Source organism: Oreochromis niloticus, linkage group LG11, assembly GCF_001858045.2.
Source record: "Oreochromis niloticus isolate F11D_XX linkage group LG11, O_niloticus_UMD_NMBU, whole genome shotgun sequence".
Lineage (NCBI taxonomy): Eukaryota > Metazoa > Chordata > Actinopteri > Cichliformes > Cichlidae > Oreochromis > Oreochromis niloticus.
Genome location: NC_031976.2, coordinates 13,581,750 through 13,594,782, shown reverse-complemented (window position 1 = coordinate 13,594,782; position 13,033 = coordinate 13,581,750). Strand labels below are relative to the sequence as shown.

The window sequence follows — 13,033 nt, the reverse complement described above, 5'->3', positions numbered from 1 at the left end:
TTTCTCTGTTCATTCTCATTATTGTTCTTTTTCTTATCTTCCTTGTTTTTTCACAGCTGCCTCAGTCACTCAGAATCCAACATCTGGTCACATATACTCAACTGGCTGGAGAATACGATCTCCTAACCTTGGATGGATCTGTGAGTCCATGCCAGCTTCATGCTGTAACACAGGTACAGAGCATAATTGCGTCATTGTTTTTCAAAGATCAAGCTTTGTTTCGTCAAGATTTGTTTTGCAGTATTCATTTCATCGCTTTCTTTTTAATTTCTCGCTGCATTGTTTGGTTTATTTTGATTACATAGTTTTTTTTTCTTTTGCTTCTAGATACCATTGAGTATGTCCTTTCTTCCATTGTACATCACTGTTGAAGAAAGCTGAGGCTGAGTCAACATCATCTTGGGATGCCTTTCTAGGAACACTTCATTTATTACCGTTTGTCATGTATTTATTACTTGAATGCTAATACTGATATTTATGTTATATCCTGGCATTTTTAGAGAAAAGCCACTGAGAATAAAAACATTTATGTGTACATTTCAATCAAGATAATACATCAAGACTTTTTTTTTTTTGCTATTCCTGACTACATATCCAGTTCAACTGAAGTGCCTATGAAAGTAATTTGGAGAACTGAGATATTGATTCAGCACCACATTGCATGAATTTATGTTTTTTCAAATTAATTCCTTTCTTTTGCCTTTTTTTTGCTGCAGATTTCCTTTTTTGCAGATTCAAAGACAGCACAAAGAATAATTGTGCTTAGTTATTTTCTCAAATGACCTATTTCTGTTATGCATCTTTAAAGTTTTACTGCTGTAAATCTTTTTGTTTTCATGATGGTTTTGATATTATGAATGTCTTGCATGTTTTACTAACTTTTTAAAGGATATTGGGGGGAAAATGTCGGTGTAAAATAAAAGCAACTTCAGTAAGTGTTAAGTGTGCCAATTTAAGTTTCAGCAATATATAAAACGACAAACTAACTGGTTGGATTTTGTTATGGGGCAGATGTTGCTTCAGCGACATGGCAAAAAAATCTCTTGTATGTGAACTTAACACTATGTTGTAAATAAACGTGCTCTGAAGAAGCATTCTTGTCATTTGTATATCAGTACCCATGCATTTAAAGTTTTTTAAGAGTACTTTTTCACTGCTTCTGCCTCAGTTTATATTAATATAAATACTACGTTAATATTTGATTAAAGGGTAATGGGAGTATTCTATATAGAAAAACTGCTTTAATAAGCCTGTAGAGGTGATATAATACTATTAGCTGAAACAAGTACCTTATCACTGATAGAAGAGAAGAAAAAAATAAATAGCAGTCAACCACATGAGGGCAGTGTTAGACAGACCTACCTTCTGCAAGGAAGCGGCTCAGTCAGGTGAACACGCCACAGGTCCAACACCTGCTCTGCCCTGAGCCCACTCTTAATTCTGTTTAGCACAAAAGTGAGTTTCTATCATTAGGCATTTCAAGACTAATTACAGTCACTTTTCTATACAATTTCTATTTTTTTTTTTTAGCTTTTCATAAATCAGAGTGAAAAGATCCCGAAATGGGATTTCTGAATTCAGGGTATGCATGTTTGGTTACACCCAAAGTCCTTCACACTAGATGCATACAGATGTTTGCTCTGTGTGCCAACATTAGCCAATGGGTTTGATGGAAGAGCCTGCCAACAGAAGCTCCGGGGCATTCACCACCCTGAATTCTTCACTTAGCTCCCTTGACTACTCTGAATTGACCCCTCCTCTCCCAACTCTCCCTGCGTTTGATGAGAGGGAGGTAAGCACACAGAAATAAAACACACTGTATACAGAATGCTATAAAATAATGAATTGCTCCATTAACAGTCTCAGCTAAAGCAGAGAGACTGGAACAGGGATCATTTTGTATATTTTACCCACTGGTTTCTTGCAGGATAAAGGCTGCTACTTGTTTGGATCACCAGGAGCTACTTCACAGGATCAGAGCTATGGGTATGCTACTGTAAAAGAATTTAAAAGCAAAAAGAATGAATGAAATACTCTGGACCACAACAGAAAACAATCATTTTTTTTTAAAAAAAGAAAAAAACAGAATGACTGCCAGATTGACAGTGGCCACCAACAGCCTGTGACAACAGTCATTTAGCAGCTTTGTGGACCAGTGCATCTCCATTTGTCACAGACACAAAGACAGGGTCTTGAGTTGTGTAGTAAGCACAAAGTGTAAAGCATCTGATTGGAACATAGTTAAACAAGAAAGCCAGAGTTCCAGCCCAGCAGATAGAGAGAGCACATGCCTTCCTAATGATGTATTTTGGAAAGTTTTTAAGCCAAGAAATCCCGATAGTATATCTGTGTAGCTGTAATTTCATTATAATAACAGTAACACATAAGTAGCAATAAAATGATAAGCCACAAACAGCAGTGTATAGTGTCACTATCAGGATATAGCAAAATGAATACTGTTATTAGCATGAAAAGGTATAACCAATGAAGACAGGCCATCAGTTCACACACACACCAGTAAAATAGTCATAAAACTGCAAAAAAAGAAAAAAATCTGGCAGGTATGTATATGAATATTTAAATATTACCAATCAATAACTGTATTTACTTATGAATATTAATGATGATAGCTGTTTGAGTGCCATGTTTGCAGTCATTTAGTTCTAAATTCCTTACGTGCATGATTCTAAATTACAGTGGTAATAGCATTTGACTAAAATGTGATCAATACAACGTTTTCTCCTGTTCTTCTCTGATTCAGCAGGGAAATAGAGGACATGAGCCAATGGCAGTGTGAATTCAGGGGTCAAATCAGAGCACTGAGACAGTGGCTCAAGAGCATGGAGATGAGGCTACCTCCTCTGGACCCCAGGGTCAGTTTGCTTTACTGTGTGTCTGCCTGCATGCTGTTGCCTGCATTCTAAAGTTCATCGTATGAAACGGGCTAGTGAAAAAATGCACCTCTGCGTATGTTTATACTGTGTTAATATCCCAGGGAGTTGAACACTGTGACGCTCATTAGATGCCACTGGTGTGTCACAGATAGTGAAGCAAGTAGGTTCACTTCTGGGAGCTCTGTGCTGGGCACCAAAAATGTGTAACTGCACAATAACATTTAAATGTAATGTATAGTGACCATTTGCAGGTCTGAAGGACACCTTGTATGTAACTTCGAGACATCAGTGACAAAAGAGCAGTATTTGATTTCCAGGGAAGAAGAAAAAAGAGGTGTTTGGCATTTTGATAAAGGGGAAAAAATAGTATATTTAATTAATTGATGTTGTTATTAAAATCTGTAGCATCTTTGAGCTTCCTGCCAAGCAAGTCTACATAATTAAAATCCATCTGTCATGCCTCTGCTTCCTTTTCTCTCTCCCTGACTCCCTGTTCATGCCAGCTACAGTACTTCTACAAAAATATGTTTTGGCTTCCATTTTTAATCACACATGAAAACAATTCAGCAATGCTACTTTATAATCAGGTCCCAAGATTAGAAAAAAATTCTACTCTCATTCTACTTTCATTTATTAGTTCAGTGAAGTTTGAGCTGCACTAATCTCTCCCTGCTAAATGATTGCTATGACAATGCTAATGTTTAGCAATTATGCTTACGAAGGGTATTGTAATTTTGTTAGCATATTAGCATACACACAAACAGGAAATACAAGGTGAGGACTTTTATTTCATTGCTCAAGAAGAGACACCTGTGGAAGTCAAATGAATTAATCTTTTGTCCTGCCTCCCTCTCGGCACCCCCAACCAGTCACGGCAGATGGCTGCCCCTCCCTGAGCCTGGTTCTGCAGGAGGTTTCCTCCTGTTAAAACTGTTAAAAGGGGTTTTTCCTCCTCACTGTCGCCAAGTGCTTGCTCATAGAGGGTCATTTGATTGTTGGGGTTTTCTCTGTTTTATTCTACGGTTTTTACTTTACAATATTAAGCACCTAGTACTATATAAATATAAATGTATTACATTAATTAATAATAATAATAATTAATTAATAATAATTAATAAATAAAAGTTGTGTTAGCGGCTGGCAACTGCGCGAGTAGGCAGTCCATACTTATACAAGTAATCAACTCCCCCCAGGGTCAGAGAGATACTCAATAATTCCCTTTCATGAACATCATTCTAAACATTTTTGGTTTTATTTTTTATTGTTTATCACTATCAACTGTGTTGTCACTCAATGTTGTGCCCATTCCCTCATTATTGTCTATCACTCTCATGTAATGTCACCCTGTCTTTATGTCTTCTACTTCAGCTGCTCAGTTTCCTAATGGAGATTAGGCTCCGTTTTAACAATAGTATACTGGATCCTGTAAACGATGTGGAGACTAAGAGAGCAAAGAAATCAAAGGGAAGCTAAACCAATGACTCATGCAAGTCACTATACTGAGACCTTTGAGTGTACTGAAAGAGAGGAGCAGGAGTGTGGAAGTTTGTCAAAATACTCAGAGGGCCACTGAGGTGGTCCTCGTCCCCTCCTGCAGAGAGACTTCTTTAGACCACAGGAGGACAGAGGGGCTGGGGAATCAGACCCCATTGTGCCTGGCCTGGACAACCGGGCTAGAGAAGTGCTTGGCACTGGAGGCCCTCTGCACACATGAGCGAACACATTGAAAAGACATCAGACTCAGATGGGAGGAAGAGGCAAGGGGGCAGGAAAAAAAAGAAAAGAAAGGAAAGCAGGATTTTTATGGTAAAAGCATTCAGATCTAACTAAGTGGGCATTTACTGAACACAATTAGATTTAGTCATACGGCCAAATTTTTTACAAATATTTATAAAAGCAACTTGTCACAACCGAACCCAGTTACAGTTAGCCAGTTACAACCAGGCTTACTAATTGGGTTACTGGTGATTAAGAAAATTGCAAGATAATAATCAAAAAACCAAACAAGTATTAGAAAAATGCAGGTCATAATGGAATGTCATTTTGCTCTTCAAATGTTGCACTCTCTCTTGTTTTTTTCGATAAATGTTAATGCTATTAAAATTTAAGGGTTTCCTTTCAATCTAACTGCCCATAAAGTTTGTCATGTTTCCATCAACTGTTACTTGTCAGTCAAATTACTTCAGTTTTATACAACTATAAGAAACCGTGTAAACTGTAAATGTGAATCTAAATTTGCTAATTTACTATTTCTGCTCGTCTCACAGCATTTTGTGCTTTATTGGCACATAATTAATTCAGCTTTGAATAAAGGAACATTTTCATTTTGGTTACCAGTAAATGAAAGCTATCCCTGCTCATAACATTAACATATTACGACTCTGTGGGGTACAAGGAAGGAACGGTAATATTTCATGTGAATATTCTTAGTGAGGGGTGACTGCACCTTTTCAAACATCTGTGAATCGGTTGCACACAAGGATTAAGAAGTGTTTGATGTTTTGATTGATTTAGTCAGGGCATGGGTTTAACAGTCCTGACTGAATTTTCAAGGAATTGATTAACTGAAAAAGAATAGAATAAACCTGTACATATATCATTAAAAAAGCAAACAAATACTTTTTTAAACAGAAGCTCTTTTTAGTTATTCATTCTTCAGACATTTTACATTTTGTGTGTGAAAGCAGCTGGTGTTTCCCTGGGGACCGACGTCAAAGATACGGTGGCACATCTTATCACATGGCTGGAATGCTTTGGCGAGCTTTAGCCTTTTTTATTTTTATAGCTTGCATTATTTATATTAATGTAGAGCATGAATTTTATATATATATGGTTTTGAAATTATTAAAAATAAACAAATACAATTACAATCATAATACACAAACACAAACATTACTTTAATATTAAAAGTTGCTGTTAATAACGTGAAATGATAGGAAACACACACAGACACATACACATATATATATATATATATCTGTTATATTTCTGATCTGTAATAATAGGGTAGAGGAGAAGCGACGACAGGAAAAAATACATAAAGACATCTCGTGTATGCTTCACAAACTACAGAGAAGACATCAAGAGTTACTAGCCATCCAGTACAACAAACAAACAATGGCATGCACAAGGAAAAGAAAGTTTGAGAAGAAAAATATGAATAACTGGAAGAAAAGCATGAGGAAAAGCAACAAAAATGTGAAGAACTGGAGAAAAAGTGTAAAAAACTTGAGGTGCAGCATGAAGAGCTTTTCCGATGATAGACAAACCTCACACCGCAGAACAAAAATCTGCAGGAAGTGTGCCTGAAAAAGAAGAAAAAGCACTTCAAGTTTTTCCCGAAGAAAGACTCTGTTGCTTCTGCAATTCAGCCTGGACAAGAGTAGCCCAACAGGGGCAAATCATACAATAAATGACGCAAATAAATTCACGGTGCTTCAGGGTCTTATTCAATCTCAGTGTTGTTTAGAAAACCCAAAGACACAAAAAGGAAGCATCATTCAGATTAGCCGCATATTAACTTAAAATCTGATGCAGCCATCCAACACAATCTCAGTCTACATGTCTTCTCCAGGGAAAATAATGATTTAATCTTCAAAAGGAAACATAGTGAAGCTTTAGTCTGGACCCCAGCGAGAATGTGTGAAATAAAGGAGTGTCTTTTATCTGTACCATTCCTTTATCATACTGCATCCGACCACAGACCTTTGTCATGGTAATGCTGTTAGTCTGCTGCACTGCTGGTTCCAGTCTGGCCTGAGGGACTTGTTAGTTAGCAGCATGAATAAGGACATCACTTGGCATCCCCTCCACCACAATACAGACCCTTCTCCAAAGCACAGGAGAGAGTTACACACCTGCTCCTGAACACAAAACAAGCAATGAAGGGTCTTACTCTGTTTTCCCATGAACTCTCAATTACACATTAAGCTTTATATTGGACACTGTAAATTATGAATGTAATAAAAATCTAAATGGAATTTGTGTGTCTGTTTCTTACAGTCCAGAGAAACCTGAACATAGGTGGTAGTAGTATTTTGGCAGTCGTAACAAGTTATTTGCTAACATTGCAATAATACTGAAGACAACCAGAGATATGTATGTGTAATTTTTTTTTTTTTTTAATGGATTAATACTCCTTTATTTAGGCAGCTACCGTATGGGAACATCACAGCAGATCATTCTCTACCTCTTTTTACTCTGTCCGACTCACAGGATGATTAATCTGAACTGCATGCTTATTCCTAATCCTCTCTGAACTTGTAAATTATAGAATTAAACTCTTTGCTCCTCCAGTCAGTGGCAAAATGTCCAATCTGTTTAACAAGACTGCTGCCTTAGAAACTGAATGGAACTTCACACACTTCTCCGTCCACTTTGCCTTACCTGCACTTTTTCTCACCTCTATTTTGAACCTATAATACCACTTTAAGAGCAAGTTGATTAACGTGTTAATGAAATTATTAGCACTATTGCCGCACTTTCTACATTTCTCTTTACATATATCACCGTAGAAATAATTTCACCCAATACACTGAAAACACATCAGAGAGGCTGAAAACCGCAACTTTCCTTTTGTACGGTGGCAGAACAAAATGTGACTGACATGTCAAAATGACAACGCTTTGTCAATAAAGGTTAAGGTCAAAAGTTCTTCTTTCCATCATCACCCCCTCAGTCCATGCTGATGAGGTTCTTCTGGATAAAGACACTTTGTGTCTTAAAGGTCTCTGGTTTAGCTCAGACTTTGGCAGATTCTGCATCCCAACTAAACCCCGTGCAGACGACTTCAAAACAAACTCAGGGAAGGCAGTGAAAGATCAGAACCTATTATCCGCTCCTCTCTGTCCCTGGCAGCTTGCAAACAGTAACCCTCCTTTGACGCTGTCATAACCTTTTGGAAAGACGAGGCTTGTTGCTGAAAAGACAAACGGATAATCGATTAAGCTCAGATGGCCGTGAAGTAAATTTGTTTATTTTAACTTTAATCTTATTTTTAAAAGAATTTGATGTTCTTTTTGTTCTTGTAGCACATCCATTTCATTTTCATCTTATTGCACTTTGGGTAATCTCGTCCATTACAGACTTTTTGTCCACAGCAGTATGGGGTCTCTTCTTTTACTGCCCATGCTTTCCTGTTCTCAGTATAAAATGCAGACTTATGGCTTTAAATTTTCTCCTCCTGGCAGCGATTGAATCAAATGCATACTTGATGATGTGGCTGAACTCCTCTATCCTCGAGTGGCTGAATCCTTCTCTCACCCACGGGTGTGATTTCCAGTATCCAGGCAGCCCAGCAGGGCCCAAGCAACCCAGCAGGAAAGCCCATCAGCTTTTCATCCACTTTTCTTGGAAAGGACCTCTTTGGTGATAAATGACAGTGTGTGTGTGCTGAATAGTGCTTCTGGTTTGACCCTCAAAAGGGACCTTCTCTTTTTTTCATTTCTTGTGAAGAGGGCTAATTACCATGTTCTGTAGAAGAGCCACTGAGGTCTTATTTAATTTGAAGGCAGCAGAGAGGATGAGATAGGGGAGGAGGGGGGAAAACAAGCCTGTAAAATTAATCTTTTCTCTCAGGTCCTTTGGCACACGGGATCTGTGATCAAATTTAGGCTCCCACTGGACACTAATTTGATATCACATTAATTTGGGCTTTACTCAATTTTCAAACCTGCGTCCACTCCATTATCACATGCATTTTGGGAATCTGGATTGTGCAGAAGGAAAAATGAGCTGATTTCACTACAGTTTCACCAGCTTATTGCATCATTGCATAGCTCAAAGTGCCAGGTGCTCTTTAACCACACCAGCCTTCTTTTTGAGAACTATTTGAAGCTCTGTGTGCACCTACTGTGAAATGGAGAGGGGAGATTTTGGCAAAGTATTTAATTAGTACTGAGGGGACTGGAGGATGGTGAAAGCAAGGATCAGGTGTCATGGATTTACAACAATGTCTTCCTGGCAAAGTAGTGCCCCTTTACTGCCAGCTCCTTTCAGGAAAAAAGAAAGGGGGGACGGGGAATGTGGGACTTACTTTCTCATTAAGCAGCTAAAGACAAAAGCTCTCAAAGTGACCTAAGGAAACAGCTATCAATGAATATGTGGATCTTTTACTGCTAAACCGTCAGCTAAAGGTGTTCATGGTATGTGACTGCTTTCTGTATTACTGTACATTTCCAGGGGTGTGCGATACAGAAAGCCTTTTGTCCTATAGGACAAGACAGCGAACCTTTGAATCTGCACTGGAGTGTTCAGAGGTTAAATAACTTGACCTTCAGAGGTCATTCTATTCAATTAAGCCACTCTCTCACTGGCCACAGTGACAGGCTTTTTTTCAGTTTTCACCCCTATGACATCGTCTACTTCTTTCCATTTTTCAAACACCAGTTGCATAAATTTAAGTTGTAGAGGGCTGGGGGTCAGAAGTGGGGCAGTGTTGTAGGAGTGGAGGATCACTGAAAACCTGAAACACATTCAAAGCAGATTAAACAGCCTATTTTTACCATCACAAGACTCTTCGGGTGTCATTAACACAAGAAGGTCTTGAATGCTGTTGAGCACAACAGAACAATGACTGTTTAACCTAAATTGCACTATGAAGGATTTTAGTAACAGAATATAGCCATGTTAGCTGTCAGAAGACAGAGGGACCGAACGCTATAGCTCAACCTCACCACATCCACTTTTAATAGACCCAACAGAGCAGTTTCACATTATATGTTTTAATGGCACGTTTCAGGTTATTTACCCATGGGGTCGCCACAGTGGATGGCTCTCCCTGTTTCATTTACCACAGATTTTACACCGGATGCCCTTCCTGATGCAATCCTCCCATTTATCTGGGCTTTGGGACCAGCACTACGACTAGACTAGCTTTTGGCACTCCCCATAGGCTGACTATATGGCTCCTTCTGGTCTTGAATCAGGAACATATTATTACTGTATATGTTGTAGTAATGCTATCAGACAGCTTATATACTACCAACTATTGGTCAGTCCATGCTACATCTCACAAGATATTTCTAAAGATATTCGTTATCTCCATTAATATGGATGAATCCTCATGGTGATGTTCATACGTTTGCATTGGGCCCAGATTACCGTTTTTTGGTTTTTGGTTTTGTGGGGGGGATAAAATAAGTATTGAATTAATTTAGGAAAAAGAAAATAGTCATTGAGCCTGGTTTGATTAACAAAGTCTCAGCAAAAACAGAAATATTTCCAGCAGCTACAATAATTGTTAGTTATCATGGTTGTTAGCATGTTAAATAAAGGCTAAACTAAGATGCTGAAGCTGTTAGCATATGATAACATTTAGCACATATTAACATTATTTAGACCGCTGGTTTGACTCTAGACCAGTTTTGTGTTGTCTTGTGTTTAGTCTAAAGTGAAAGTAGATTATCAAAAATGGTAATCTTGGGCCGAGCAATGTGTTTCATTTTAAAAGGATAAAAAAACCCCGTATATTGCTAATTTTAATCGATTGTAACTCTTTGTTAACGGAGTTACGTTGTCGTTCTGAGACACAAACCGAATAAACCAGGACTTGGCGCACATCTCATGCAGAGCAAACAAAGTTTACATTGACAGCTTCCAAGACATTTCTACTCACGTGTAACGCAGTAGGCACTTCACACGAGAACAATTGATATTGATTTTATGATATAAGTATCTGTTCAGTGGAATGCACATTAACATTCCTGCTGCTGTTAAGATATTGCAGTTCATGGCAACACTGGCTGAGAAGTGTGGCTTAGGCAGTAGGGTGAGTGGCAGGTATCTACATGTATGACTGAGTGGACGTGTACAGGCGAGACAGAGTGAAAAAGAGTGTGTGGGTGTGCACTGTACATGCATGTGTGCATTTGGAGAATTAGTCAGTTGTTTGATTGTTTGGTTGGCTGGAGAAAGATAGAAGGAAAATGATAAAGAGGGCAGAGCTTGGCCTGAATAGATTGTTTCTAAGGTACTCACATAAATGCATGTGTTTATGTAGCCCGCCTTCACATCATTTCCAGACATTTTTTTGCCTTACCTATGGCATTGGTCATGTTTGAATCAATGCCAGAAATGTGTTAAAAACATGGTTGCCCAGATTATTCACCTTAAATGATAAGGATGTATTTTTGTAATGGTGTTGGCATACATAATGCTTGGTGTATTGCATTTCTAATGCAAATATTGTGACTTTCTTAAATGGGGCATGATAGAATTTCACCATAGGGGTCTTTCCTTGCTTTCCCATGCCAAAAGCATAGAAAAGACTCTGTATTATCTTCCCGTTGCTCTCTATTTTCTGTTTGCTTCCAGCCTCTTTGTTTAGAGGGTTGAGTTCCAGTGGCTGGAAGTGAGTTGAAAAGTAATCTGAGATGTTTTACAGTAATTAGTTGTCTTTGTTGCTGCTGTGGAGACTGCTGCACTGCCTCAGAATGGGGAATCGGGGACTGCAAGGGGGTTGGGGTGAATGTGTAAGTGGGTGGATGGCAGGGTGGGTGTGGGTCCCTTCTTTTGTAGCCTGCACTACTCTCCCTCGCCGTCGAGAGAGGGAATGGGCCGAGGCAGCTGTCACTTACCATGTGAATGTTTCAAGGGCGGCCCAGGGGTCTTTAGAAAACTCTCCTTTTTTTTGCCCCCCACCCCATTTTTCAAGAAGAAGCAGCATGGAGTTTCTGAGCCACAGTCGGACCCAGAGGAGGGGCTTTGTTGGATGAGAAGGGGGAGAGTGAGAGAAAAAAAATAAGCCTGGGGAAGGTAAAGGGGGCACTTTGCTGCCAGGCTGCCCGGTACAGGAGCAACCTGAGCATCAGCAGCACTGGTGAGAATAGCGCTGCAACGCCGTTATATGGAACTGGCACAATTTGACCTCAATGTGGAAACTGCTCTTGGCTGGGAACTGTGGGAGTTCAACTGAGCCGTTGGAATACATTGTCTCCATCTGGGCGCACTATCCCATCGGTGGCGTTAACAAGGAAAGAATTCCTCCATCGCAGCTCCCACAACAAAGAAGAAAGGGAGAGGAGCAGAGCTGGTGGGAGGAGAAGTGAAGTGACGGGAGGGGAGGGGAAGGGTGCACTGTGAAGGGAGAGGAGGGCATTGTTTGCCTGTGACTGTGGGTAACGGAAAAGCATGAGTTATCAGGACATGTGTGAGTGTGTTTAGAAAGTGTGTTTGTATGCGAGCATGTGTGAATGAGTGCACTTGACTGAGTGTGAGTTGGAGGGAGCATGCATGTGTATGCGTTTGCGGAGCCTTCAGTTCAGGATGTTGGAGGTGGGAGGCCATTCAAGGGATGCTCAAACAAAGCTGGATTTTTTTTCTATCTTTGTCTTCTTTTTGAACGGTGATTGAGGAGTAGCTGGATTCCTTTACTCATGCTGTTGGGCTCGACTGTGCTTGGGGGTAAGTGTAATTCACGTAAGCTTCTAACCGCCAAAACTGCCACTAAGTCAGGGCTGGCCTAGAGAGACTTTGGTTTTGCACTTTGCTGGTCAGGGATTAAACCAAGAAGTCGTAACAGTGAGAGATCCAACTGAAGGATTTTATGCATTTACTCAGTTCAAGAAGCTATAAAATACTCCAAAGCATCAGTGTGAATGGATCATTCAAATGTAAGTACATAAGTGTATTTTATTTAGTTCAGCTATTTATTCTTTGTAAACAGTCTCTCAGTTTCTTGTATGCAGACATGCCCCTTTTACAACAGCTACAACTAGCACATTGTATTTTATACAGTAGCGCTGTATCGCACATTTAGAGGACAGTGTGCAACCGTGTACAATATCCACCCTAAAGTGTTATGAGTCTCAGGGGTGAATGCACAGCTGCCATCCCTGATTAGGGACCACTACAATGATTACTACTTCAGGACCTCCCTTAACAGAAACCAGCACACAACAGTGACACAACATTAAGGCTCTACTGTTCTGATTGATGATTATTGCTCGCCACTAATTACCAGTCCACTCGTATCAAGCTTATTACACCAAATCAGTGCATAAATAAGATGAAAAACATACCATACAAATATCCTCTATATGGTATTTTAGATGCTCATAATGCATACACACATATAAATGAATATTACTAATTTTGATGTTCATGTTTTTATACTATATACAAGTCCCTATACTATAGTC

At 39.3% G+C, this 13,033-nt stretch overlaps 2 protein-coding genes across 31 annotated transcripts in view; both read left to right on the top strand.

Annotated features, from left to right (window-relative positions):
• plecb (plectin b) overlaps positions 1–1,094 on the top strand; it is a 118,067-nt gene extending 116,973 nt beyond the window's left edge. For all 27 annotated transcript variants that reach the window (XM_025911246.1, XM_025911247.1, XM_025911245.1 and 24 more), the window contains 2 exons: positions 57–173; positions 328–1,094. The gene's annotated coding sequence lies outside the window, so the exon portion shown is untranslated. The remainder of the gene's footprint in view (positions 1–56; positions 174–327) is intronic.
• Positions 1,095–1,593: 499 nt separating this feature from the next.
• The window catches only part of macf1b (microtubule actin crosslinking factor 1b), a 29,061-nt gene continuing 17,621 nt past the window's right edge, over positions 1,594–13,033 (top strand). Inside the window, exons 1-3 of one of the 4 annotated variants that reach the window (XM_025911264.1) lie at positions 1,594–1,792; positions 1,928–1,986; positions 2,762–2,873. In XM_025911264.1, coding sequence (XP_025767049.1) covers positions 1,661–1,792; positions 1,928–1,986; positions 2,762–2,873 — 303 coding nt within the window. In that variant the 5' untranslated portion in view covers positions 1,594–1,660. Of the gene's footprint in view, positions 1,793–1,927; positions 1,987–2,761; positions 2,874–11,998; positions 12,297–12,356; positions 12,506–13,033 lie in introns of those variants that run through there. The other 3 variants (XM_025911263.1, XM_005450669.4, XM_025911262.1) reach the window with 3 other exon arrangements.